At 49.5% G+C, this 25,863-nt stretch overlaps 1 protein-coding gene across 5 annotated transcripts in view; it reads right to left on the bottom strand.

Moving 5' to 3' along the window:
• Nucleotides 1–25,863, bottom strand: part of NT5C3A (5'-nucleotidase, cytosolic IIIA) — a 373,159-nt gene that overhangs the window by 20,351 nt on the left and 326,945 nt on the right. For all 5 annotated transcript variants that reach the window (XM_078688239.1, XM_078688237.1, XM_078688241.1 and 2 more), the window contains one exon: nucleotides 10,852–11,052. In XM_078688239.1, coding sequence (XP_078544365.1) covers nucleotides 10,852–11,052 — 201 coding nt within the window. The remainder of the gene's footprint in view (nucleotides 1–10,851; nucleotides 11,053–25,863) is intronic.

Genomic DNA, 25,863 nt, shown 5'->3' with positions numbered 1-25,863 from the left:
CTGTGGCGAGTGAGTACCTCCCTGCTTTTGGATGTAGTACATGGCTGTCATGTTGTCCGTCCGGATCAACACGACCTTGTTGCACAGATGTACTTTGAAGGACTTGAGCGCCATGAAGATTGCCATCAATTCCAGGTAGTTGATGTGCAACTTCTGTTGCTGGGTGGACCACAGTCCCTGCACCGTGTAGTGGAGCACATGAGCTTCCCACCCGTGGAGAGATGCGTCCGTTGTTAGGATAATCTGTGGCACAGGCTCTTGGAACGGTCGTCCCTTGCAAAGGTTGTGTGGATTCCACCAATGCAGAGAGTTGTATGCCCGACCAGTCACCAACACTAGGCCTGTCAGTTGTCCCTGAGCCTGTGTCCACTGATTTGCCAAGCGTTCTTGGAGCGGACGCATGTGCAACCTTGCGTGCGGGACTATGAAGATGCAGGAGGCCATCATGCCTATCAACTGCATGAACACTCTCGCTGGTAGGGAGTGTTGCGGTCTGAACCTCTGGATCAGCGACTGAATGTTGTCGATCCTGACCGGGTTTGGCTGAGCCATAGCAGTCAGGGTATTTATTGTCGCACCCAGATACTGCCGCACATGGGCTGGTTGAAGGTGCGACTTTGGGTAGTTTAGCGAGAACCCCAGACTGTGAAGGAGGTGAATGGTGTGGGACATGTCCGCGGCGCACTGTTGTTCCGACTTTGCTTGAACGAGCCAGTCGTCTAGGTAAGGGTAGACATGTATGTTCTGCCTCCTGAGGTGCGCCGCAACTGTCGCCAGACACTTTGTAAATACTCTGGGGGCAGTGGTCACTCCGAAGGGTAGGACCTTGAACTGATAGTGCCTGTTTTGAATGGTGAACCTGAGGTATTTTCTGTGGGATGGGTGGAGTGGTATGTGGAAATAAGCATCCTTGAGGTCCAAGGTTGCTAGGAAGTCCCCTTGGTTCAGCAGGGGAAGAATCTGCTGCAGTGTAAGCATGTGAAAGTGTTCTGACAGTATATACAGGTTGAGGGGGCGTAGATCCAGAATGGGTCTGAGGGATCCGTCCTTTTTCGGGATAAGGAAGTACAGGGAATAGACCCCTGTGCCTTCTACAAGCTCGATTGCGCCTTTTTGCAGCATCACCACAACTTCCTGCTGCAATAAGTGCAAGCGCTCTGCCGACATAGGACGTTGTCTTGGGGGAATGGTGGGTGGAGTTGATGTTAACTCCAAACAATAGCCGTACTGGATAAGCTGTCTTACCCACCTGTCTGTGGTGATGGATGTCCAGACGGGCAGGAACTGCTGGAGTCTCCCCCCGACAGGTGTTGGATGGTCGGGGGGCAGTGACAGAGAGTCACTGTTTGTTGGCGGCAGAGGAACGGGAGTTGTTGTTTCCTCTGCCTCTGCCCTTGGCACTGTTACCTCTGTAACCCCCTCTACCCTGCTTGGGGTACGAGGATTGTGCACCACCTTTCGTGAATTGTGTCTGTTGACCCAAGTGTCCTCTGGTAACACCACGTGCTCCTGAGCGACGAAAAGTGCTCCCCCTGAATTGTTGAGACTGAAGCGCCCCCATGGACTTAGCTGTCTCATTGTCCTTTTTAATTTTTTCGAGGGTGGTGTCAACATCTGGGCCAAACAGTCTGTCAGGATTAATGGGCTGGTTGAGTATTGTTGTTTGAATGTCAGGTTTAAATCCCGATATGCGAAGCCATGCTTGTCGCCTTAACATGACGCTAGTGTTAATCGCCCTAGCCGCTGTATCAGCCACATCAAGTGCACACTTTATTGCAGCGTTTGAGATGAGCTTTCCCTCTTGTATGAGCATTTCGGCTGCCTCCTTAAACTCATCAGGTAGGTGTTGAAGGAGCTGTTCTAGGGTGTCGTAATGCGCCCTATGGTATCGTGCCAATAGTGCCTGTGTGTTTGATATACGCCAGATATTGGCAGCCTGCGCAGCCACCCTTTTGCCCGATGCCTCAAGCACTTTCGACTCCTTGTCTGGGGGAGGAGCTTCACCCGTTGTTTGGGAGTTTGCCCTCTTGCGGGCATTGGCGACCACCAACGAATCCAGAGGCAACTGTCCCCGAATATATGCAGGGTCCCCAGGTGCTGGCCTGTATTTCTTTTCGATACGTGGGTTCACCACTCTCGCCCTGGTAGGTTCCTTAAAGATCTCTGGGGCATGCTTAAGGACACCTTTTAGCATAGGAAGTGTCTTAACTGCTCTTTCTGAGACAGAGAAAGTGTCAAACAAAAAATCTTCCTCCACCGGGTCAGCATGCATGTCCACATTATGATTTGCAGCCGCCCGCTCTATCAAAGCATTAAATGCTGCTGAATCCTCAGTTGGTGATGTACGTGCACCAAAACCCTGTGGGTCCTGTACCACCTGATGTCCTCCCTGGTCACCAGTATCGTCATATGAGTCCTGTTGACCATCAGGGTCATTGTCAGCTGGGAAATTGTACTGGTCATCCTGGTCATCATCCTCTCCCCCTGACAGGTTGGGGGAAGGTGATGGACTCCTCCTTGGTGGTGGCGGAATAGGTTCAACAAGGGCAGGAATGTCCTGTGTTGGCCTTTTCTTTTTTAGTGGAATGACATATGATTCCAATGGTTGGGAAGTGATCTTTCTTTTATAGAGGGTCAATTTCCCCGTTTCGACATCGATGTAATGCTCAGATTGTTCTTCTGAGGCTATCTTCGGCACCGTTCTGGGTGCAAATGCCTTCGGTGCTACCTTCGGTGGCAGAGTGTAGAGAAGCTTGGACGAAGTCTTCGCAGGTGCGTCCACCGGTTTCGGAGCCGACGGCGTGTGAGCCGTTGATGGCAAAGTCTTCTCCCGAATACGTTTGAGGGAGTCGGTGACCTGTTTTGTGAAGGAAGCGGAGGGTTTGGCAACCGATGCCCGATGTTCGGCAGCGTCGGAGGACCTCGGTGTCTACGAGTTTAACACAATTGATTGGACCAGTGCTTCATCATCTGAAGGCTTGAGTTATTCATCCACTTTGGCTGGCGTTCAAGAAATAAATGCATCGATGATGCACACCGAATAAATCCAGGCAAGGGATAAAGACCTTCCTGTGTTCTGCTTATTGCTTGTAGATGCATTATATAAAGTGCATAACTGCGCAAGTAGAAGCATCAGACATGGTAGGCCACACATTATGCGTAAAATGATGTTCGAGGCATGTGGGCTGCTAAATTCATATCTATTGCATAGATCGCCGCCTAGTGTTGGGTCCGGATGATTGCACATTGTTGTCCTGGAAGAGTCTTCGAAGTATCACGAGATAGGTGGCTCCTCCCCTGGACTACAGTGCGCATGGGCATCGACTCCATCCCCAGATTGTTTTTAGCCATTGTGGCGAAGATGGAGTGTAATAGTGTAAATGATGTCCATGCTGATGATGAATGCAAGAGAGTGTCTGCAGCCGCTACGGGCACCGGGGAGGAGGGCGGGCGATATGAATGTTAGCAGCCCTACATGCCAAGAACAGATGCATACTGGTAAGTAGCATTTTCAGTTCGAGGCATGTGGGCTGCTAAATTCATATCTATTGCATAGAATACATAGCAGTCCCTCCATTAAGGGCGGTTGCCCGTGCCAGCTGCAGAAGTCTGAAAGAGTGTCTTGAGAACAGCCTGTCCTACAGCTGCTTGCTGTTTGGAATGCACATCTACACAGTAATGTTTGGTAAACGTGTGTGGTGTAGCCCAAGTGGCTGCTCTACAAATGTCTTCCAAGGGAATGTTCCCCAGGAAAGCCATGGAGGCTCCCAATTTGCGTGTGGAGTGCGCCCTTGGGGGTATTGTTAAAGTGCGTTTAGCCTTTTGATAACAGATTTGAATGCACTTAACAATCCATCTGGCTATTCCTGCTTTGGAAATGGGGTTGCCTTTGTGCTGTGGTGAGAAGGCAACAAAAAGTTGTTGTGTCTTTCTAAAGTGTTGAGTTCTGTCAATGTAGTACATTAGCGCCCTCCTAACGTCTAATGTATGAAGCATTCTTTCTGCTACCGTTTGTGGGTTTTGGAAGAATGCAGGCAGGTCAATAGTTTGGTTGATATGAAACTGTGACACCACTTTTGGAAGGAATTTGGGGTTAGTGCGGAGCACTACCCTGTTAGAATGTATTTGGATGAATGGCTCTTGGATTGTGAGCGCTTGCAGCTCGCTAACACGTCTGAGCGATGTGATAGCAATGAGAAAAGCCACTTTCCACGTCAGAAATAAAATTTCGCAGGAGTGCAGTGGCTCAAAAGGTGGGCCCATCAGCCTAGTGAGGACCACATTGAGGTTCCACACTGGAGCTGGTGGTGTTCTTGGAGGAATGACTCGCTTCAGTCCCTCCAGGAAGGCTTTAACGGCAGGCACCCTGAAAACAGAGAGGTGCTGCCTATTCTGGAGATAAGCCGCTATGGCGGATAAATGTATCCGAATGGAAGCGTACGCTAGATTGCATTTGTAAAGATGTAACAAATAGCATATGATTTTAGGAATGGATGCATCTAGCGGGTTGATTTTGTTGTCAGTACAGTAAATGACAAACCGCTTCCATTTCGCTGCATAGCAAGCTCTGGTCGTGGGCTTTCTTGCCTCCTGGATGATGTCCATGCATTCTGGAGGCAGGTTGAGGTAGCCAAATTCTAAGACCTCAGGAGCCAGATCGCCAGGTTGAGCTGTTGCGGATCTGGATGCTGAATGTCGCCATGGTTCTGCGTCAAGAGCCTGGATGTGAGATGCAGCCTTTGATGCGGTACCACGGAAAGTTCTAGAAACGTGGTGTACCATGGTTAAGGTGCCCATGTTGGAGCAACCAGGATGAGAGTCATCGAGTGTTGCTTTAGCTTTCTTGCCACCAGCGGAATGAGAGGCGCTGGGGGAAAAGCGTACGCAAATTTGCCTGACCAGTTCATCCATATCGCATTCCCTTGCGATTCCGGGTGAGGGAACCTGGCGGCAAAGCTTTGGCATTTTGCGTTTTCCCTTGTGGCAAACAGGTCTATCTCTGGATGACCCCACTGCTGGAAGTACGGGTGGAGTACTGATGGATGTATCTCCCACTCGTGCATTTGATGGCTGTATCTGCTGAGCAGATCCGCCATCTGATTGTCCTTGCCCGGGAGGTGTTCTGCCATGAGGAAGATGTTCCTCTGAATGGCCCACTTCCACATGCTCTGAGCCAGATGAGACAGCTGTGGCGAGTGAGTACCTCCCTGCTTCTGGATGTAGTACATGGCTGTCATGTTGTCCGTCCGGATCAACACGACCTTGTTGCACAGATGTACTTTGAAGGACTTGAGCGCCATGAAGATTGCCATCAATTCCAGGTAGTTGATGTGCAATCGTTGTTGCTGGGTTGACCACAGTCCCTGCACTGTGTAGTGGAGCACATGCGCTCCCCACCCTTGGAGAGATGCGTCCGTTGTTAGGACAATCTGTGGCACAGGCTCTTGGAACGGTCGTCCCTTGCAAAGGTTGTGTGGATTCCACCAATGCAGAGAGTTGTATGCCCGACCGGTCACCAACACTAGGTCTGTCAGTTGTCCCTGAGCCTGTGTCCATTTATTTGCTAAGCATTCTTGGAGGGGACGCATGTGCAACCTTGCGTGCGGGACTATGAAGATGCAGGAGGCCATCATGCCTATCAACTGCATGAACACTCTCGCTGGCAGGGAGTGTTGCGGTCTGAACCTTTGGATCAGCGACTGAATGCTGTTGATTCTGACTGTGTTTGGCTGAGCCATAGCAGTCAGGGTGTTTATTGTCGCGCCCAGATACTGCCGCACATGGGCTGGTTGAAGGTGCGACTTCGGGTAGTTTAGCGAGAACCCCAGGCTGTGAAGGAGTTGAATAATGTGGGACATGTGTGAGGCGCACTGTCTTTCCGACTTTGCTTGAACGAGCCATGCGTCGAGGTACGGGTAGACATGTATGTTTTGTCTCCTGAGGTGCGCCGCCACTGTCGCCAGACACTTTGTAAACACTCTGGGGGCAGTAGTCACCCCGAAGGGTAGGACTTTGAACTGATAGTGCTTGTTCTGAATGGTGAACCTGAGGTATTTTCTGTGGAAGGGGTGGAGTGGGATGTGGAAGTAAGCATCCTTGAGGTCTAAGGTTGCCAGGAAGTCCCCTTGGTTTAGAAGGGGAAGGATCTGTTACAGTGTCAGCATGTGAAAGTGTTCTGACAGTATATACATGTTGAGAGGGCGTAGATCCAGAATGGGTCTGAGGGATCCGTCCTTTTTTGGGATGAGGAAGTACAGGGAATAGACCCCTGTTCCTTCCTCTTCCACTGGCACGAGTTCTATTGCTCCTTTTTGCAGCATTACTAGCACTTCCTGCTGCAATAAGTGCAAGTGCTCTGCCGACATAGGACGGTGTCTTGGGTGAATGTTGGGAGGAGTGGATGTTAACTCCAAACAATAACCGTACTGGATTAGTTTTCTCACCCACCTGTCTGTGGTGATGGACGTCCAGACTGGCAGGAACTGCTGGAGTCTCCCCCCCGACAGGTGTTGGATGGTCGGGGGGCAGTGACAGGGAGTCACTGTTTGTTTGCGGCAGAGGAACGGGAGTTGTTGTTCCCTCTGCCCCTGCCTTTGGCACTGCTGCCTCGGTAACCCCCTCTACCCTGTTTGGGGTACGAGGATTGTGCACCACCTTTTGTGAATTGTGTTTGTTGACCCAATTGTCCTCTGGTAACACCACGCGCTCCTGAGCGACGAAAAGTGTGTCCCCTGAATTGTTGAGACTGAAGTGCTCCCATCGATTTAGCAGTCTCATTGTCCTTTTTAATTTTTTCTAGGGTGGTGTCAACATCTGGACCAAACAGTCTGTCAGGATTGACGGGCTGATTGAGGATTGTTGTCTGAATATCGGGCTTAAATCCAGATATGCGAAGCCAAGCTTGTCATCTCAGCATGACACTGGTGTTAATAGTCCTAGCCGCTGTATCAGCCACATCAAGCGCACACTTTATTGCTGCGTTTGAGATGAGTTTTCCCTCTTGTATGAGCATTTCGGCCGCTTCCTTAAACTGATCAGGTAGGTGTTGAAGGAGCTGTTCTAGGGTGTCGTAATGCGCCCTATCGTAACGTGCCAATAGTGCCTGTATGTTTGCTATACGCCAGACATTGGCAGCCTGCGCAGCCACCCTCTTGCCGGATGCCTCAAGCACTTTCGACTCCTTGTCTGGGGGAGGAGCTTCACCCGTCGTTTGGGAGTTGGCCCTCTTGCGGGCATTTGCGACCACCAAGGAATCTAGAGGCAACTGTCCCCGAATATAGGCAGGGTCCCCAGGTGCTGGCCTGTATTTTTTCTCAATACGTGGGTTTACCACTCTTGCCCTCGTAGGTTCCTTAAAGATCTCTGGTGCATGTTTAAGGACCCCTTTTAACATAGGAAGAGTTTTAACTGTTCTTTCGGAGACAGAGAAAGTGTCAAACAGGAAATCTTCCTCCACCGGGTCAGCATGCATATCTACATTATGATTTGCAACTGCTCGCTCTATCAAAGCATTGAATGCCGCCGAATCCTCAGTAGGTGATGTACGATTCCCATATCCCTGTGGGTCCAGTATCACTTGGTGACTTCCCTGGTCCCCAGCCTCGTCATATGGGTCCTGTTGTACATCAGGGTCATTGCCAGCAGGGAAGTTGTATTGGTCATCTTGGTCCTCATCCTCACCCCCTGATTGGTTGGGGGAAGGTGATGGACTCCTCCTCGGAGGTGGCTGAAGAGGTACAACAGGGGCAGGTATGTCCTGTGGGAGCGTTTTCTTCTTCAGTGGAATAACATATGACTCCAATGGCTGGGAAGTGATCTTTCTTTTGAAAAGTGTCAATTTCCCTGTGTGGGCATCGATGTAATGCTCTGCTTGGTCCTCCGACGCTGGTTGTGGAGCCAAATGTCCTTTGGGCGTCGAATATTCCGACGTTTCAGTTTTTTTCGGCACCGATCTGGGTGCAAACGCCTTCGGCGCCACCTTCGGCGGTAGAGTGTAGAGAAGCTTTGAGGACGTCCTTGCAGGTGTGTCCACCGGTCTCGGATCCGATGGCGCGGTAGACGCCGACGGCAGAGATTTGTCCCGAATACGTTTGAGGGAGTCGGTGACCTGTTTTGTGAAGGAAGCCGAGGGTTTGGCAGCCGACGCTTCATGCTCGTCCGCTTCGGAGGACTTCGGCGTGGTTGAAGGGGCCACCGATGAATCCTCGACACCTACTGTTCGCGGCCCTGTGGTAGACTGAGGCGCCGACGCCGTTGATGCAGATCCGGCATCCTTGTGCCGATGCGCAGTGCCTCCGGCCTTCGGGTCGTGGGCCTTAGCGGATTTCGCTTCGACCGTGCGTTTGGTGGTCGACGCTGCAGCCGTCGAGACGTGATGGACTACCTTCTTGGAGGACGTGTCCTTGGCCACCGTCTGTGGCGCTGGTGACTCGACAGCCTTCTTCGACTTCGGAGGGCCTGAGGGCGACGGAGTCGAAGATGGAGCAGGCTTTGTTAATTTGGCCGGGACATCGGCCATTTTAGATGTAGTCGAAGCCGTAGGTTTCGGTTTCGTTTTCGCCGGGACGTCGGCCATCTTAGTTGTTGTCGAGACCGATGGTTTCGGTTTCGTTTTAGGTGGGACGTCGGCCATCTTTGACGATGTCGCCTGCAACGGTTGCGGTTTCGTTTTCGATACGCGCAATGGCGGCTCTGCCGGTGTATCCGTGGCCGGGCCAGAAGGCGGGGCTGGGGATAGCGGTGCAGGGTCGTGGGTAAGGCCGAGTGGCGATCCCGTGACCTGAGCCTGAGGCATGTAATGTTCGGGGCATAGCTCTTCCTCTGAGCTATCTTCCGCGGCCCCATATACTTCTTCGTCGTCCCCTACCTCCTCGATGTATTCAAGGTCTTGGCCCTGTCCTTCGATGTATTCTTCTGGATCTGGCTCGACCTCCGTCGACGGCGGTGAAATTTCAAGATGATGGCTTCTGCCTTCCTCTGCGGGGTCGTCGAATATGTCATCGGGTGCCGGAGCCGCTCGCTGGGCCTCGAGGCACGCCGCGCGCCGATGCTTGAGTGTTTTCTTGGACCTGAATTTTGAGCAGGCCATGCAGTTGTCCTCGTCGTGGTCCGGCGAGAGGCATTTATTACAGACTGGGTGCACGTCGATGTGTGGATATTTTGATCCACAGACGGGGCAGCACTTGAACGGAGTCCGTTCCATGATCAGGTCGTCGGGGTCTTGCTGCGAGTACAGGGCCTCGATGTCCGAAGAGTAAAGTACTCCGCAGAATTCCGACACGAAGAGTCGGACGATGCTCGGGACCGATCGCAAACAATACCGACGCCAATAGAGAAGGCCTTTTGGCCTTAAGGAAGTAAGTTTTTCGATTCCGACAAGGAGACGTCAAAATCACATCCGAACCCAATGGCGGAAAAAAACTATCTGGGGATGGAGTCGATGCCCATGCGCACTGTAGTCCGGGGAGGAGCCACCTATCTCGTGATACTTCGAAGACTCTTCCAGGACAACAATGTGCAATCATACGGACCCAACACTAGGTGGCGATCTATGCAATAGATATGAATTTAGCAGCCCACATGCCTCGAACATAACATTCAGAATTATAGATGTGTAGCATCAATTAGGGGACGTTTTTCTACAAGGAGTTCTTAGTGATGTCATGGACAATGAGAGCTAGCTCCAAGAACCCCTGTCTCATGGCATTCTGGTAGTTTGCAATTTTAGTCCTGGTGGTTTTGACTTTGTGACAGATGGTCTGCCAAGAGACTTACTTGGCTCTGAATCATTCCACATCATTTTTGTGTGTATTAGTGTGTTTTAAAATAACTTTAAAAAGTTCCATTGCTGTAGGATATGGTTTCTCAAAGTCCATGCTACCAATAACCAGCACAAGCTGAACAGGGGACCGAGATCACAGGGGCATACCATTAATGTTAATAAATATACAGGTCCTTTATATAGCACTCACTATATTGAATTATAAATAAACTGTTTTAGAAAGTGCTTAACTACAGGTTTCTAATCTCCAAGTGTTATAAATTACAGATGTCCTCCTTATGCAATTAAATGGTATTTAATGGTAGTGGTACTAAATTTACAGATGCCGAAAGGACCAACAGCTGAGTGGGCTTTCTTAATCAGTAATTAAATATTAGTGGTTATTATCATCCAACTCGATGGTGCTTTTCACATCCATCACATAACAATGATAGGCTGCTCTACCAGATTTCACACCTTTGATTTGCAGATTACTACAGATCTCTTCACAGGAACACAGAACTGCGCAACCTTACTGCTGCATGGTAAGCATCTCACTTCTCACATCAAAAAGGATCTCTATTGATACAGGGTTTGTTATCCTTTCAAGATGTTCTTCCCTTCTTCTCCTGGCGAGTGATCCTACCCTCATGAACCTCACTGGTGTGGATCCTAGCCGTACCTACTTTATCAGCTCTCTCAGTCAGGTCGACAGGCAGAAAAATACAAACTTCGCCAGCTGCCTGATTCCAGGTCTACTCATCATGTTGGTATATGTATGTCTATATAAATATATACATGTATTTTTTAATCTCTCTCCTTTGGATTTTGACAATTGGACATTTCTATTCAGCCAGATGGTGCCCTAGGCCACAAGGCTAAAACCTGAAGCACTAAGAAACTAAAACACGTGAATAAAACTTGAAAACACTGCCTATAGGCTTATGTAAATAGAAAAATAATCACAAACATCAGTGAAACAACTGTTTTGTGCCAGATGAAACATTCCTGATATCTGCAACTTTCAACAGCTGGGTGGTGAAAAGTCACTTCTCCCCGAGAACCCCATTCAATTGTCAAAAAATACTTACTTTATCATTCAAGTAACCAATCTTAAGGATGCTTTCCACGTTTGGCACACCATCAGCCATTGTTAAATCTCCAAGGGAATCGCCCAAAAGAATGATATTGCTGTTTTCCTTTAACTGCTTGAAATATTCTGTGTTCTTCAAGGCACCATCATGTTTGTTGTAAACATGAATTAATTCTCCCTTGAAACCTTTAATCACACCCTGCAAGAAAGCACAAAGGTTTGAGGAGGGATACACATTTAGAAAGAAAACATTACAGAATGTTTACAGCTGGTATTTTTCTCAAAACACTAGAAATAGTCTACACTGTTTCAGTAATACAGAGTGCCCTGGAGAGAAGAGGCAGTGAAATAACAACTTGCCAGAAACAAGTCAATCTTGTTAAAGAACAAGTTACTTAACTTCAGTAACACTTATCTGGTAAAGAATATTTAGCCGCAGATTACTTACCCTAGAATTATCACCAGGTGTCAGACTGGATGCAGATATTTTTCATGAGCAGTACCCATGCACATCGGTAGGTGGCGTTGTCGGCACCAGAAGAAGCGTATGCACTGCAGTGCTGATATGGGTTCCACTCAGGCCCGCTTACATCAGTTTCGTTAAGACTCTCCATGCCAGAAGCGCAGAGCCACTGGTGTGTGGAACTAGGGCCTTGAAAAGGGAACAACCCTGTACCTAGAATTCCGCTTGCAGATAAAGGAGGATGAGCGGGTCGAAAAGGAATCTACGGCTAGATGGAGTCTCTACCACATAAGGCGTTACCGAAGGTAAGTAACTTGTTCATCTTATGGAGACTTTTAGTCGTAGAATCCTTACCTTCCCGGAGGTGGGTCTGCGAACAGGATTTAAACCAGAAAGTCCTGCAGAACCAAAAGGGCAAAATGCCCATCCCGACAGACCGACTGTAAAGGCAGTAATGTTTTTTGAATGTGTGCAGTGAGGCCCACATTGCTGCCTGGCAGATTTACAGCGGTGGAACTCCCATGCTAATGAAGAGGTCACAGCTTTTGCTTTGGTTGAATGAGCACGCAAGCCCTCTAGGGCCTACTTCTTGGCCAATGTGTAGCAGATCTTAATGCAGATTATGATCCTTTGGGAGAAGGTCAGTTTCTACATGACCTTCCCATTCTTTGCTCTGACATATTCCACAAAGAGCTGATTGCCAACCCAGAACAGTTTTGCGCACTCAAGGTAGAACGACAAAGCTCTTTTTAAGTCCAGCCGGTGAAGTCTCTCCTCTTCCTTAGAGGGATGAGGCGGAGCATAGAAGGTAGGCAAGGTAATGGATTCGCCTACCTGGAAAGGGGTTACCACCTTCAGTAAGAAGGATGATTATGTAAGAAGGACCAGCTTGTCTGGGAAGAAGGAGATGTAAGGAGGCCGAGATGACATGCCCTTAGTTCACTGACCCTCTAAGAGGATGCAACTGCCACCAGAAAGGCTGTCTTGATGTTGAAAAGCCTAAGCGGGCAGGAATGAAGTGGCTCAAATGAGAGCACACATTAAGAAGGTAAGAGCCATTTTAAGGTCCCACTGAGGCATAATGAAGGGAACTGGAGGAAACGTGTTGTAGACCCTTGAGAAACCTATTTACAATAGGGGACTTGAAGCAAGAGGGCTGATCTTGCAGCCGCAGAAAAGAGGAAATAGCAGAAAGCTGACAACTGCTGTAGCTCAATCTCCTCGAATAAAGGCGGAGCGTTCATAGAATCGGGTGGAGAACCCTCCCCTGCTGCTGAGCCAGATGTTCCTGCCGAAGAGGCAGCCTCAGCGGAATACCGATGGCCATGCTCAACAGATTGGGATATCAAACTCTGAGCCCAGTCCAGAGCCCCAAAGATGAACCTCCACACACATTTTAATGTCTCAACATCCACTACAAAACCCCACAAAACACATCTATCTACTATTTTGTTCCTACTGCCATACAATAGATAATTCACTCTCACAGAAACTACTAGTCTGGCCTCAACCACTATCAAACCCACACATCTACACAACACAAAACCACATTATACATAACCTTAATCATCTCAAACACACACTCCCTTTTCATACAAAAAAGCAGCTCCACCCACTACTTACTACTAACAGACCCCATTCCATCATCATTAACCCTATACTCAACCCTCTCTCATCATCCTCCAACACCACCCCCTCCTCTTTTTACCCAAAACACACAACCAAACACTCCTGACACTCTACTGCACCATACATTACCTCTTCCTGCTACCAAATCTACTACAAACACTCAACCCACGCATCCCCTCTCAGACACTGCATATACACTCTTCCAATGCACATCACTTCCCCTTTCCCCTTCAACATACCCTCCACACGAGCACTTTAGATCCAAATCCTCCAAACAAACTCACTACACCAATATCGCATATCATTATGGCAGTATGACGGAATCCCGCATAAGTTTAGCAGACATGCCTTCACAACACCAGCATTAGAACGAATGCGTTGTTACAACGCGTTCCTTTAGCACACAAGTCATTACAACAACTTGCTTTAGGGTGGTGCTGTACTTTGGAATAGTATTATTTACTATTCCAACTCCAGTCTGCGGAACGGTAGACAAGGTTTTGGACTTAAAATCAAACACCACTCAACCAATGAGCCCCCCTAAAGCAACTACGGTAACTACGTATTCTTTCTATTGCCAGCATTGAACAGGCATAGCGCGATTTTGGTTTCGTAATAAAGGATGTGTCCCATCATTTCGCCACAAAAACAAAACAAACCACACACAAAATCACTTCCTACTTTCCATCACAAAATACAAAACAATCTCCCACCCTCATGCCTACACAAATAATACACATACTAAGATCGACTTTTCACCCACATTTACTAATAGACACCAAAAACAAACTCCTCTAATAACCAACAATCATCCACTTGCCTTTCATGCATTGCACAATTTAGAGCCAATTTAGAACCACACACAAAATCACTTTTCATCTCAAAATACAAAACACAATCTCCCACCCTCAATGCCTACACAAATACACATCATAAATCGACTTTTCACCCACATTTTCAAACATTAACACCAAACACAAACTCCTCCAATACACAACACTCATTCACTTGCCTTTCATCCAGTGCACAATTTAGACCCTTTAAACATGACCCACATGCTTCCCCAACCCTTAACACATACACCTTTCACACTCAACATATGCAAACAACAAACAAAAACACTGCTGTTCATCTCCTTATTCATTACCCAATAAGATTACACCACAAAACAACTGCACAGCGCACCACCTTATTCTCAACCACTATCACAACCATCTGCAAACCAAGGCCCAACAAAATGCCTTCTAAGCAAGTTAGATAAGGTTAATGATATAGACAAACACTACTGTTACTCTAAATCCAGTATTTGTAAAGAGCACACCTACCCGGAGGCATCCCTCCGCTAGGGGCCGTCGGGAAGATTAAGCGAGCTACTGTCCAGAGTCACATGGTGCTGGGCTGACTAGGTGCCGGGGATCGAACCGAGAGCCTCAGCGTCCGGTGTCAGTCGCCCTGGTCGCAACTCCACACCTCTTCCCTTCTAGGACCTAGAAGAACAACTAAAATCCAACATATAACTGGACACAATAAATTCAAAGTCCAAAAATTCTGAGTGGCTTTAGGACGCTTTTGATATTCTCATTCCACTAAAAATAACAAAACATGCCAAAAGAACACAAGCAACTTAGATTAATAGAGAGCTACAAAAGATAAAACACCAAAATGCAAAGCTGCAACGCATCTGGCTCAAAACAAACACTCGAGACAAACTCAGGTCATCAAAAAAAAGCTACAAAAAGGTACTATGAAAAACAATTCTGAATACAAAATGTGCAAATAAACAATTTTATAAAATTCTCACCGAATTTCGTAAACCTAACTGCACCTAAGGAAACAGTCTAATTTCCCAAGATTTTAATAACAAACTTGCAAATCAGTACACAACCAAAGCAGACATGTTGGATTCCTATTTAAACCAAAAGAAAACCACCAGCACCAGCCCTTTTCCAGCAGCCCCTCCTCAAGGGTTTGTTAACCCAGCCTCTATATTCCTTCAAACAACTATCAGATACTGAATTTATGAAAATTGCTAAAACAAGCAGGCTGGCTGGCTTCCCTTCTGAACCTTGTCCACCACACATCTTCAAGAACATTCTTTTAACTACCTCTGCTGCCACCCAGTTGGTTACCAGTTGACACAAGATCCACCTTCAAACTGATTTGTATCACCCACATAAGCAATACATAGAATAAGACCACTTTTGATCAGGAAGAAAAATAACAAAATACGTACAACAAAGAAAGTTCCGCTCCAGATTAGCGCCCACCTCAAAATCCCAGCATACTAGGAAAATAAAACATGGGTGGAATATCTTTCTATATTCAAGCAGCCAAACTATGGAATTCATTATCCCCAAACATGACATCCAAAGACAAACAGCTTCTCTTCCGAAGATTACTCAAGAGCTGGCTCTTCTCTACATGACCACCATTTTCAAAATACAAATGTACAGCAATAGTATACACAAGACACCAATGGTGATTATACATGTGTTTGTAAAGACGTATATTTTGTTCATATGTATGTAGTCAGACGTGAAATTTCTTTGTGCAAATGCATATACTACTAATGAATAAAAAATACATGTACTTACACATATTTACGTTTAAGAAATGTGCAAATGTATATATTACTTATGGTTAAAATTATATACTCCATATATTTGTGCTTAACATGTCTATAGGTCACTACATAAATACCTTAAGTATCTCTTACATGCTTATTAGTCTCTATTATACCAACACATATCAACATGATTGTATAGAAAGTATGTGTAAATGTTAACTATCCAATACATTTATTACTTAAAATATATACATCATAAATTTAATATAATCAAATATTAATGCATTAAAAAACAATTAAAATCTAAAATAGATGTATGTCTCTATGTATATATTTTCATCCTTACTAGAGAAATTAAAGTGAAATACATTTAAAAAATACACAAATAAATAATAAAATATATAAATATATATCTTCAACTTGCCCGCTTACAAATCAAAACAGGTTCCACCATGCTCAGGCTCACTTTCAAAGGATTTTATTGTGGCTACAGGTGACTCGTTTCGACAGCCTCCACGGTCTTTCTCAAAACCATATAAGTTGCCATTTTGTTTTCTTTTATACCAACAACGAGGTTTCAGGGAATTTTTTTTAAAGTGACAGTGCAAAATACATTTTTAAAGTGACATAGTGTAATTCGAACCACTCGCCTGAAACTTCTGAGTTGTAATATATAATTATTATCACAATGTAAACAACCCCTGTTCACGGCAGTCCAAAAATAAATAATAATGTTCAGTTGTAAAGTGCATAGTGCAGGAGAGTGTCGTATTGTCTATTTTTTCTTTTTTTCTCATAGACCAAGACGTGCAAACTAAGGCATAAAGCTCTTGCCAAAATATTCCATTTGTAAAGGTTAAAACAACGCCATTAAGTGTAGAAACTTAAACCAACTTATAAAAAATTATAAATATTATAATAAATGATTCTCTATTTCAGCAATGATTTACAATTAATTTTTCATTAGTTGAAAGACAGCAACAGTGGGAGTATTCTACTCCCATCCTATATCTACTTCAAAATAATACAGGTATGTTTCTCTATGAATATAATTTCATCCTTACAAGAGAAATTAAAGATAATTACATTTAAAAAATATATAAATGTACAAATAAGTTTTATATATGTGTGTGTGTGTATATATATATATATATATATATATATATATATATATATATACACACATATACACACACACAGATATACACACACACACACACACGAACACACGAACACTCACACACACACTACACAGTGGTGGTTGCCACTTTGTAGTTGCAGTTAGGATCGGGTTTCCATATGAAATGCCTTTTTGTGTTGCTAATAACTTTGGTTACGTTTCTCGAATCTCCACAAAACTTTCCAAAAGAGTGCTACGTTTTAATTTCAAATGTGTTTTATTGATTTTAAGAGCAATCGTAGGCATCACAGTACAATAGAAATGCATCAGGCATAGAAGGCAGTCGATACAGACAGGTATGTCTTCGCTACAGAGCAAATAGCAGGCTAGGTTAATTTGCCACAACAAAGGTATAGTGCCAATACTGAAATGTCAAGCGTCGTAAGGTAACAAAACTGTGGGAACAAAAACCAGACCCTCCCCCTGTCCCCAACTTCCTCCCTCCCTTCCCACCCCAACCAGTGTGCCGAACTTGTGAGACATTCACGGATGCATTCACAGAATAAGTAACGCAGTTATCCATGGGATCATGAAGGGTCATGTGTAGGCTCTGTAAGTCGCAGTAAGCAAAGGTATCTGGGGCAGGTGACCTCGTTAAATTCTTTGGACAGGAGGGAAAGCAGCGGGAGCCAGACCTTCCGGTATGCAGTCGTGGAATGTGTAAGCGTGGCGTGGATACGTTCCATCCCCAAGGTGAACCAGATTTTGTGCAGCCATCCCATGTGAGTGGGCCTGGTGGGCGAACCCCAGAGGGACAGAACATGTGTTGCAGCTTGCATAGCGATCCCCATTTGACGACCCCTGGGGGATTTCAGGGGAAAGTTGAGTGCGTTAGGTAGGCCTAGAATGGTGTAAGCTGGGAATCTCGGGATTTCAGTATCAAAGGTAGAATCAATGTCATCCAGGACCGTCTTCCAATAGTCCTGGACAGTGCACTACGTGTCGGGTTACCCTTGTTGAGCCAGACCGGGGGTGAGATGCCAGTACATGGCCAGCTTTGTCGCTGCTTCTCTACCTGCGGTATTGCGGGTGATGTGAGAGGCTCTATAATATACATAACTCCATTCCCTGGGTGATAGAGCCCTCTCCAGTTCCGCTTCCCAGCGTTTCTGGAACGCTGTCTTGCCTGAAATGGCTGGGGGCGTGAGCATTTTGTAGAAGTCTGAAATAAGATGCCTATCTGAGTCTTTTGTCACCAGCCACTTCTCAAAGTCCGTCATAGGTCAACCAACTAAAGGGGCGACGTCCGGGTGCGCGAGCCAATGCCGAAGTTGGAAATATTGAAATAGGTGGGGGGAGACAACGTCGTAGCCCTGAATTATGTCCGAGAGGGGGAGAAAGCCCTGCAGGTCAAAAAGGTGGCCGGCGGAGAGGCAGCTGATGCCACGCCATTGCGGAAATGCATGGGGGCCAGTGCCTGGTGGGAACTCCGGGTTATCCAAGATCGGGGTGAGCGAGGAGGGGAAGGTTGTCAACCCCTTCCTGACAGCGACCGCATTCCAAACCTGCATGACGGTACAAGTGATGGGGGATCGCAAGAAGTAGCGTGGCCTGTGGTGCCGGAGGAGGAACGGAATTTTCCAGAGAGATGTCTGGGCCATCGCCCTGTCCTGAAATAACCACCGCTTCTCGGATTCTGGCCTCTACCACTCCACCAGGTACCGGAGTTGGGAGGCCTGGAAGTACTGCAACAGGTTGGGGATCCCAAGGCCCCCTTCGTCCGCGTTCCGGTATGCTAGTCGTTTATGTAAGCATACTCGCTACCTTCCCAGATAAAATGGTGGAAAGCGGCTTGTAGGCGCGCGATGGTGCCCGCCGGGGGTAGCACCGGGAGAGTCTGAAAAATGTACAGAATTTTAGGCAGAGCTGACATCTTCACTGCCGCGACGCGTCCCAACAGGTAGAGGGGTTGTTTGGACCAACGCGCGAGGTCGGTTCGAATTTGGGAGGTAAGGGCTGCGTAGTTGAGAGCCACCGTCAACTCTGTAGAGGAGGTAAGAGTAACGCCCAAGTGCGGTCGACAATAAACCTACCCCGTAAGCGGGTGTGTCTGCCCGTGGTTAAGCATTTTTGCCCAGTGGCAATATGAGGGATTTCCCCCTGTTGATTTTGAAGCCCGAGACGGCTCCAAAAGACTCTAACTCTTCCAGGAAGGCGGGAACAGAGCGGTCCAGACGGTCCAGAGCGGCTATGATGTCGTCGGCGTAAAGGCCGATCACATGATGCTCCCGGCTGAAGGCAATGCCATGGATAGCGGGGTTGTCGCAAATCTTTTGCGCAAGGGGCTCTACGTACAGGGCAAACAGGAGAGGCGAGAGAAGGCACCCCTGCCTCGTGCCACGCTAGATCTCAAAAGGGCTCAAGCGTAGGCCGCCTAGGCGGACCCGCGCCTGAGGATGGTGGTAGCAGCTCGCGATCCAGGACTGAAAGCGGTCCCCTAATCGAAATCGCTGTATGACTCGTTGCAAGTAGGTTCAGTCGACCCGGTCAAACGCTTTCTCAGCGTCAACAGCTAGCAGTGCAGAGTCTGAGTTTTGGAAGTGAGCTTTATCAATCAAATGGAGTGTCCGCTTAGTGTTATCGCTACATTGGCGATTTGGAACGAAGCCCGATTGGTCGGGCTCCAAGATCCCGGGCAAACATGGACCAAGACGCGCCGCTAGAACACCCGTAAAGAGTTTTAGGTCCAGGTTAAGTGAAGATATAGGGCGAACGCAGAGCAGAGCGTGGGCTTCTTACCTGGCTTAGGCAGCACCACTATCTCAGCTTCCAGCATATCTGGGGGGATGGAACTCGGGCCCTCGAAGAAATTGAACAGCCGAGTGAGAACAGGAGCCAATAGCTGGCTGAAGGTTTTGTAAAACCCGGCTGAAAAGCCGCCAGGCCCCGGGGATTTGAGAGGGCGAAGGCAGGAGATGGCAGCGAGCACCTCATCCAGGAGGATCGGGGCGTCTAGGGCGTCCATGTTCGCCTGAGACAGCTCCGTGACCTTCGCCGATTCCAAATAAGCGCCAACGTCCTCCGGCGATACAGAGTCGGCCTTGTATAACGAGGCGTAAAATGTCCGGAACGCCTCCGCAACCTGGGTCTCCCCAGTGATGTCTAAACCAGAGTCATCCGTGAGGCTAGAGATCTTGGAACGTTGGGTTTTTGCCTTCAGGGCGCTAGCAAGTAAGCGGCCAGTTTTGTTCCCCCAACGTAATAGGTATGACGGAGGCGAAGAGTGGCGAATTCCGCTCTATACGTATCTAGGCTAGCTAACTGGGCTCTGGCGGCTTTCAGCTGTCTCCAGAACCGCGGAGCACCGGTGCGGCTGTGAACCCTCTCCAGTTCGGAGACTTAAGCAGTGAGTTCATCCCTTTTTGCCTTGCGGACCTTGGCCTCTGCCGCTACAATCGCGACACCGATGTTTCGGGGGGGTGTCATTGATAGCCAGATACTCAGTGAGGCATGCGTGAAGCTGCTTGGCGACGTCCGGGCGTTGTAGGAGGGTTTCGTGCAAACGCCATGATCCAGGGGGCGGGTGGACTTGGGGACTTGGAGCGTCAACTCAACCGCGTCGTGATCCGACAGGGCCGCTAGTACAATGCAAACGTCACTGAGGGTGGCGAGCAGCTCAGAGGAACCTAGGTAGTAATCCAGCCTGGCATATGTGCGGTGTACGTGGGAGTAAAACGTGAATTGCGGTGTGTTGGGATGTGTAGCCCTCCATAGATCCACCAGGCCCCTCTCATGTAGCCATTCCCTACCGGCAGCCGTAATGGCACCGGTGTCCCCATAGCGGTGCCCCGACCTGTCCAGATTTGTGTCCATCACTAGATTGAGGTCCCCCCTAATGAGCAAGAGGGAAGTAGAGGATTGAAGCGATTCGGAGACGGCGCCTTTTAAAAAGGCTTCCTGTCCCGAGTTTGGGGCAAAGAGGGAGACGATCGTGAAGCGCTGGTCTCCCGTTAAAAAGGTGTACGCTAACAGCCTGCCCTTGATCTCCCCCAATTTATCTCCAACGCTGCCCCGGAAGCGCCTGGACATCAGAATAGCCACCCCTGCCTTCTTCGCTGGGAGAGATGAAAAAAACTGCTGGGGGAAGGCTCTTGAGCGCATTCTGTGCCAGTCTTTAGGCAGGAGATGAGTTTCCTGTAATAAACAGATGTCGGCCCCGGAATTCTCCAGGTACGAGATCACAGCCCTCCGCTTAACAGGATTGTTCAAGCCCTTCACATTAAGGGTTAATACCTTCAAACTGGAGTCCAACATAGGAGGTCAGGTGATCCGTGCGCTATATGAATGCAATCCGATTTTCAGATCCGATGAAGACGTAATGAGCATCCCGGCCCCACATAACCCCCCGGCACACTGGTTCCCTCCCGCAATCCCACTCCCAACCCCAGCCCCAACTTCGTCCCAACTGGCCCTTCCCTCCTCCCGTTCCCCCCCAAAGCCCCAATTTCACCCCCCTCCCCAACCCCAACTCCCCAACTGTGTGAAGACAAAGTCCCAGTCCTGTCAATCCAGCACAGGGCTGTGGTGAAAGGTATCTAGTACGGTTAAGTCCAGTGACGACCTGCATGGCCCCCGTCCCCCAACCCCGCTGAAAAACATGCTAAGACGGTCCCCCCCGGTAAGAGGAATCAATCAGAGGGCGAAGTGTCCTTGGCCACCTCCAAGATGGCAGTGGCCTTTTCTTGTGAAATGATGTGGGCATCGGGTTTGAAGTGCAAGTCAGGAGAGCGTCTACGGCCCACCGTCTGTCAGCCTCCTCTGGATAGGCCCTGGGAAGGCCTCAAGGGCGACGCGTCGTCCGGTAGGTCAATGTTCAACAAAGCACAAGTGTCTTTGAGGGACCGCATCTGATGTAGGGCGCCGTTCCATCTGAATATCAGGCGGAACGGGTGACCCCAGGAGTAGGGAATCTCCTGTTTCCGCAGAAAGTCTGTGGCCACCTTGAATGCTTTCCGCTTCTGGAGAGTGATAGCCGATAGATCCTGATATAAAGCGATGGGGTGTCCGTGGAAGTGGAGGGATTGATTCTTCCGGGCCTCTCGGAGGATCCTTTCCTTAAGCGGGAAGTCGGGAAGGAACGCCAGAATGTCCGGTGGCGGGGCAGGAGAGCGTCTGGGAAGCCCCACTCTATGTGCTCTATCTATTCTGATGTCAAAATCGGAGGGTTCCCCTAGAATTTCCCGAAAGAGATCTTGCAGGTAGGTCGTGATGTCTGCCCCCTCCGATTTCTGAGGGGCCCCCCGGACCCGTATGTTGTTGCGACGGGACCGGTTTTCCAGGTCTTCGGCATGGGCCTGAAGATCTAGCTGTTGATCTTTGAGCCTAAGGACCTCCTGTTGAAGTTGCTCGACCTCTTCACTTCTCGCGGTATCGGCGGCCTCAACGGCATCCACACGCTCTCCGAGGCCTTCTACTTCCCTCCTGAGTTCTCTCACTTCCCCAGCAACGTCCTGTTTCAGGGATTTGAAGTCTTCGCGGAGAGAATTGAACAATGACTCCAGGAAGGATTTAGTGATAGGTACTCGATCGTCAGAGGACATCGGCTGGGACTTGGCGGTCTCAGGGGAGGGCGGCCCCTTTTCGACCCGTGTCTGAGTGTTCGTTAGCATTTCCGGGAGCGGGCGGACCCCCTTCTTCCTGAGACCCGCCATTCAATCACTCACGCCCGGCCCGTGTCTGAGTGTGAAATCCGGGGGCGCTGAGAATTATGGCGCGTAGGTGCAGACCCAGGCGTGGTCGTGGCAGCGCTGCAGTAGGTCACAGTGTCCCTCTATCGGGCGGGTCCGGCGCTGTTAGCCCCTGGGACAGGAGGCAGACGACTCCGGCGTGGGGCCGCCGGCTCGGGGGCTATGGAGAGACCGCTATGGAAGTTGGGCTGCAGTCCGAAAGGCTGGCAAGAGGCAGGTGAATCGTGCGGCAATGCGGGTGCGATCCCTTAGACGTCAGAGCTGGATACTTCGTCAGGGGCCCGGCTGACACCTCGGGATTAACCCCTGCTATGACGCAGTCAGAGGCCTCGGGATGGCGCCCAGCGGCTTCCCAACGTGGCTCACTGTGCAGGAGGTCGGCGCGCGTGTCCTAAGGCCCCCACCGCTCCTGGCCCTCCACAGCCTCACTCAGCCGCTGTTTCTGCAGGTGGGGGGCAACCCCAGACCGCCGCTGGTATTGCTGCACAGGGTGTGCAGGCCCGACTGGGCCAAACGCCGGGAGCTCAATTATGCCCCCCGAGCCTCTCACTCCCCCCGACACCCAGGCAGGCTCCTCACCTTGTAGGGAGCCTCCGCGATCGTCGCGTAGCCGGCGCCGCCGGAAGCCCGCAGCGGGACCCCCCCTGGTGACGTGCTGTGACAGGGGGGCGCCTTCCGCAGTGTCTGACTAGGCCCAAGCCGGGGCCTCCAGTAGCGTGTCCCCCGTCGTGGTCCAAAAGGGGGTGATGATGGACGGAGCATCTGAACCAATCAAACACTCACACCCAGTCAAAAGATCTGGGTTTAATCCATCACCGTTCTTTAGCCCACTCTGCCACCCGAGTTCAGACATGGCTATATGCAAATCAGTCTGACCCTGTGCCTCATGGGAACAGTCCAGCCCGAACTGCCAAGCCATGCCTTCCCTGGACCGGAAACAAGCTACCGAGGATCGGTGAGGCACAGGGTAAGACTGATTTGCATATAGCCATGTCTGAACTGGGGTGGCAGAGTGGGCTAAAGAACGGTGATGGATTAAACCCAGATCTTTTGACTGGGTGTGAGTGTTTGATTGATTCAGACGCTCCGTCCATCACCACCCCCTTTTCTACCGCCCCGGTCGTGGTCCGGCACACGCCATCCGGAGCGTCGTGATGATGAGCGCTCCAACTCAGCAGCGCCCGCTCCCTTCCTGAACTGGAGAGTAGCGGGCTGGGGAAGCGATCGCAGGCCCGCAGCAGGCTCAGCAGGCAGGCGTCCGGTGAGCAGAGCGGCGCGGTCAGAGGGCTAGTACAGCCGGCATTACAGGCCGCCGTGAGCCCGTTCGTGCTTCGCCTCCCCGAGGAATCCAGGGACGTTCAGAGCAGATACACAGCCCCAGCTGGTCATGGCAGTAACCCACGCCACCAGCCGTACACCTCCTGTCTGCTGGCCTAATGAGTACAATATAATCCCTGGGAGGCAATGTCAACGCCCCCTTGCCCTTGTGGAGAAACCGTCCCTATCATGTAGAGGGCAGTTGGGAAGGTAACGGAGAAGATGCCGTGAAATATGATGGTCATCAAAACACATATGAATTGTTAAATTGGGCTTATAACCAAATCAAAGTTACAATTTTATTTAGTCATGGATAAAAGGATTCCCTCCAATCTCGTTCAAAGTGTTTCAGCTTCTTTATTATGGGACATTTATTATTATTATGGGACATTTATTAAGCGCTGCGCTTACGCACACCGGCGTGTGCACGCGCTAAACGTGGGAGTAGGCAGATGACAGGGAACACAAAACAGCACGAGCCATTATTTGCTATAAAGATAAGTTTTTAATTTTTTCCGGAATCTGGCCTCCTCTAGTTCCAGACGCAGGTCCGTTGGCAGTTTGTTCCAGATTGTTGCCGCCAAATGTCTGAAAGACCTGCCTCCCATGCGGGCCTTCTTAATTCTTGGGGTCCTCAATAGGCCACCCCCTGTTGATCTAAGCGCCCGTGTTGGTATGTACGCTTTGATCAAATTCGTCAGGGGGGCGGGTGCCCTGCCATTCAAAATACGATGACAGGTACAGAGGGCTTTATACTCCACTCTTCTCCTTATGGGAAGCCAGTGTAGCTGCTGAAGGGCCGCCTTAGAAGGCGCCCTTTTAGGCAGTCTGAGTATCAGACGTGCTGCCGCATTCTGGAGCACTTGCAGCCGGGCCATGCTTTTTTCTGGCGCCCCCAGGTACAACAGGTTCCCGTAGTCCGCCCTAGCTGTTACCAGGGCATGAACCAGGGTTTGACGTGCTTCCAGCGGGAGTAAGTCCAGGACCTTTCTCAGCCGCTTCAGAATCCCGAAGCAGACTCCCACCACCCGATTAATCTGGGGGCCAAAAGTGAGTCCTACGTCAAACCACACCCCCAAATTGCGCGCCTCTAGGCACGGGGTAGGGGTGGGGCCAAGGCAGGAGGGCCACCATGCCGGCGACCAGGCAGACTGGGCTCTCCCTACCACCAGCACCTCTGTCTTGCTGCCGTTCAGCTTCAAGCAATTGTTGGCCATCCATTCGGCAAGATCTTTCATACACGAACGGAAGCCATCGGCAGCAAGACAGGGCGCCTGCGACAGGGAGATCACCAGCTGCGTGTCGTCGGCATAGGAGACTAGTTGGAGGCCATGACTCTCCACGATCGATGCAACAGGCGCGACGTACAAATTGAAGAGGGTCGGGCTCAAGGACGAGCCCTGCGGCACGCCTTGGCCCAGAGGCACCCCCCTAGAATAGCAGTCTCCCTGCCTGACTTGAAAACTTCTCTCATTGAGGAAGTCTTGGATCCATCTCAGCGCGGTGCCAGAGATGCCACCTCTGTTCAGACACTGTAGCAAGATGTTGTGTGCTACAGTGTCGAACGCCGCGCTGAGGTCCAGCAAGATCAGAGCCATAGTTTGGCCTGCATCCACGCCCTCTCTCAGATGTTCCGTCGCCATGAGGAGGGCGGACTCGGTGGAATGACGTGGCCTGAAACCAAACTGCGTCGCATGGAGCAATCCCCTTTCCTCTACGTGCTTCATAATTTGGGTATTAACCACCTTTTCCGCCACTTTTGACAGAAAAGGCAGGAGGGAGATGGGCCTCAGATTTTCTAATACCTCGAAGCCTAAATGGGGTTTCTTCCTGAGCGGGAGCACCACCGCCTGTTTCCATCCGATCGGCAGCTTCCCTGACCCGAAAGAAACGTCGAGGATATGCCTTATATAAGGCTCCAAGACTACCAGACTATCTGCCAAGCGTTTTGGCGACACCGGATCCCACGGGGACCCTGTTTTTACAGAGCGGCACACCACTAATAGTTCCTCAGGAGGAGGGGTGCAATAGCGTATAATATGCCCTGCCGTCTCTATGTGTCCCATTGCTTCCTCTAGGTCCAGCCCTATAGGCCGAATAGGGAAGGTTGAATAAATCTTCTCTACTTTGGCGGAGAAGTAGTCTGCAATTCGGTCACAAGACTCCGT

This window comes from Lissotriton helveticus, chromosome 4_1 (genome assembly GCF_964261635.1).
Source record: "Lissotriton helveticus chromosome 4_1, aLisHel1.1, whole genome shotgun sequence".
In the NCBI taxonomy this organism is placed as follows: Eukaryota; Metazoa; Chordata; class Amphibia; order Caudata; family Salamandridae; genus Lissotriton; species Lissotriton helveticus.
This window is presented reverse-complemented; position numbering and strand designations above follow the sequence as displayed.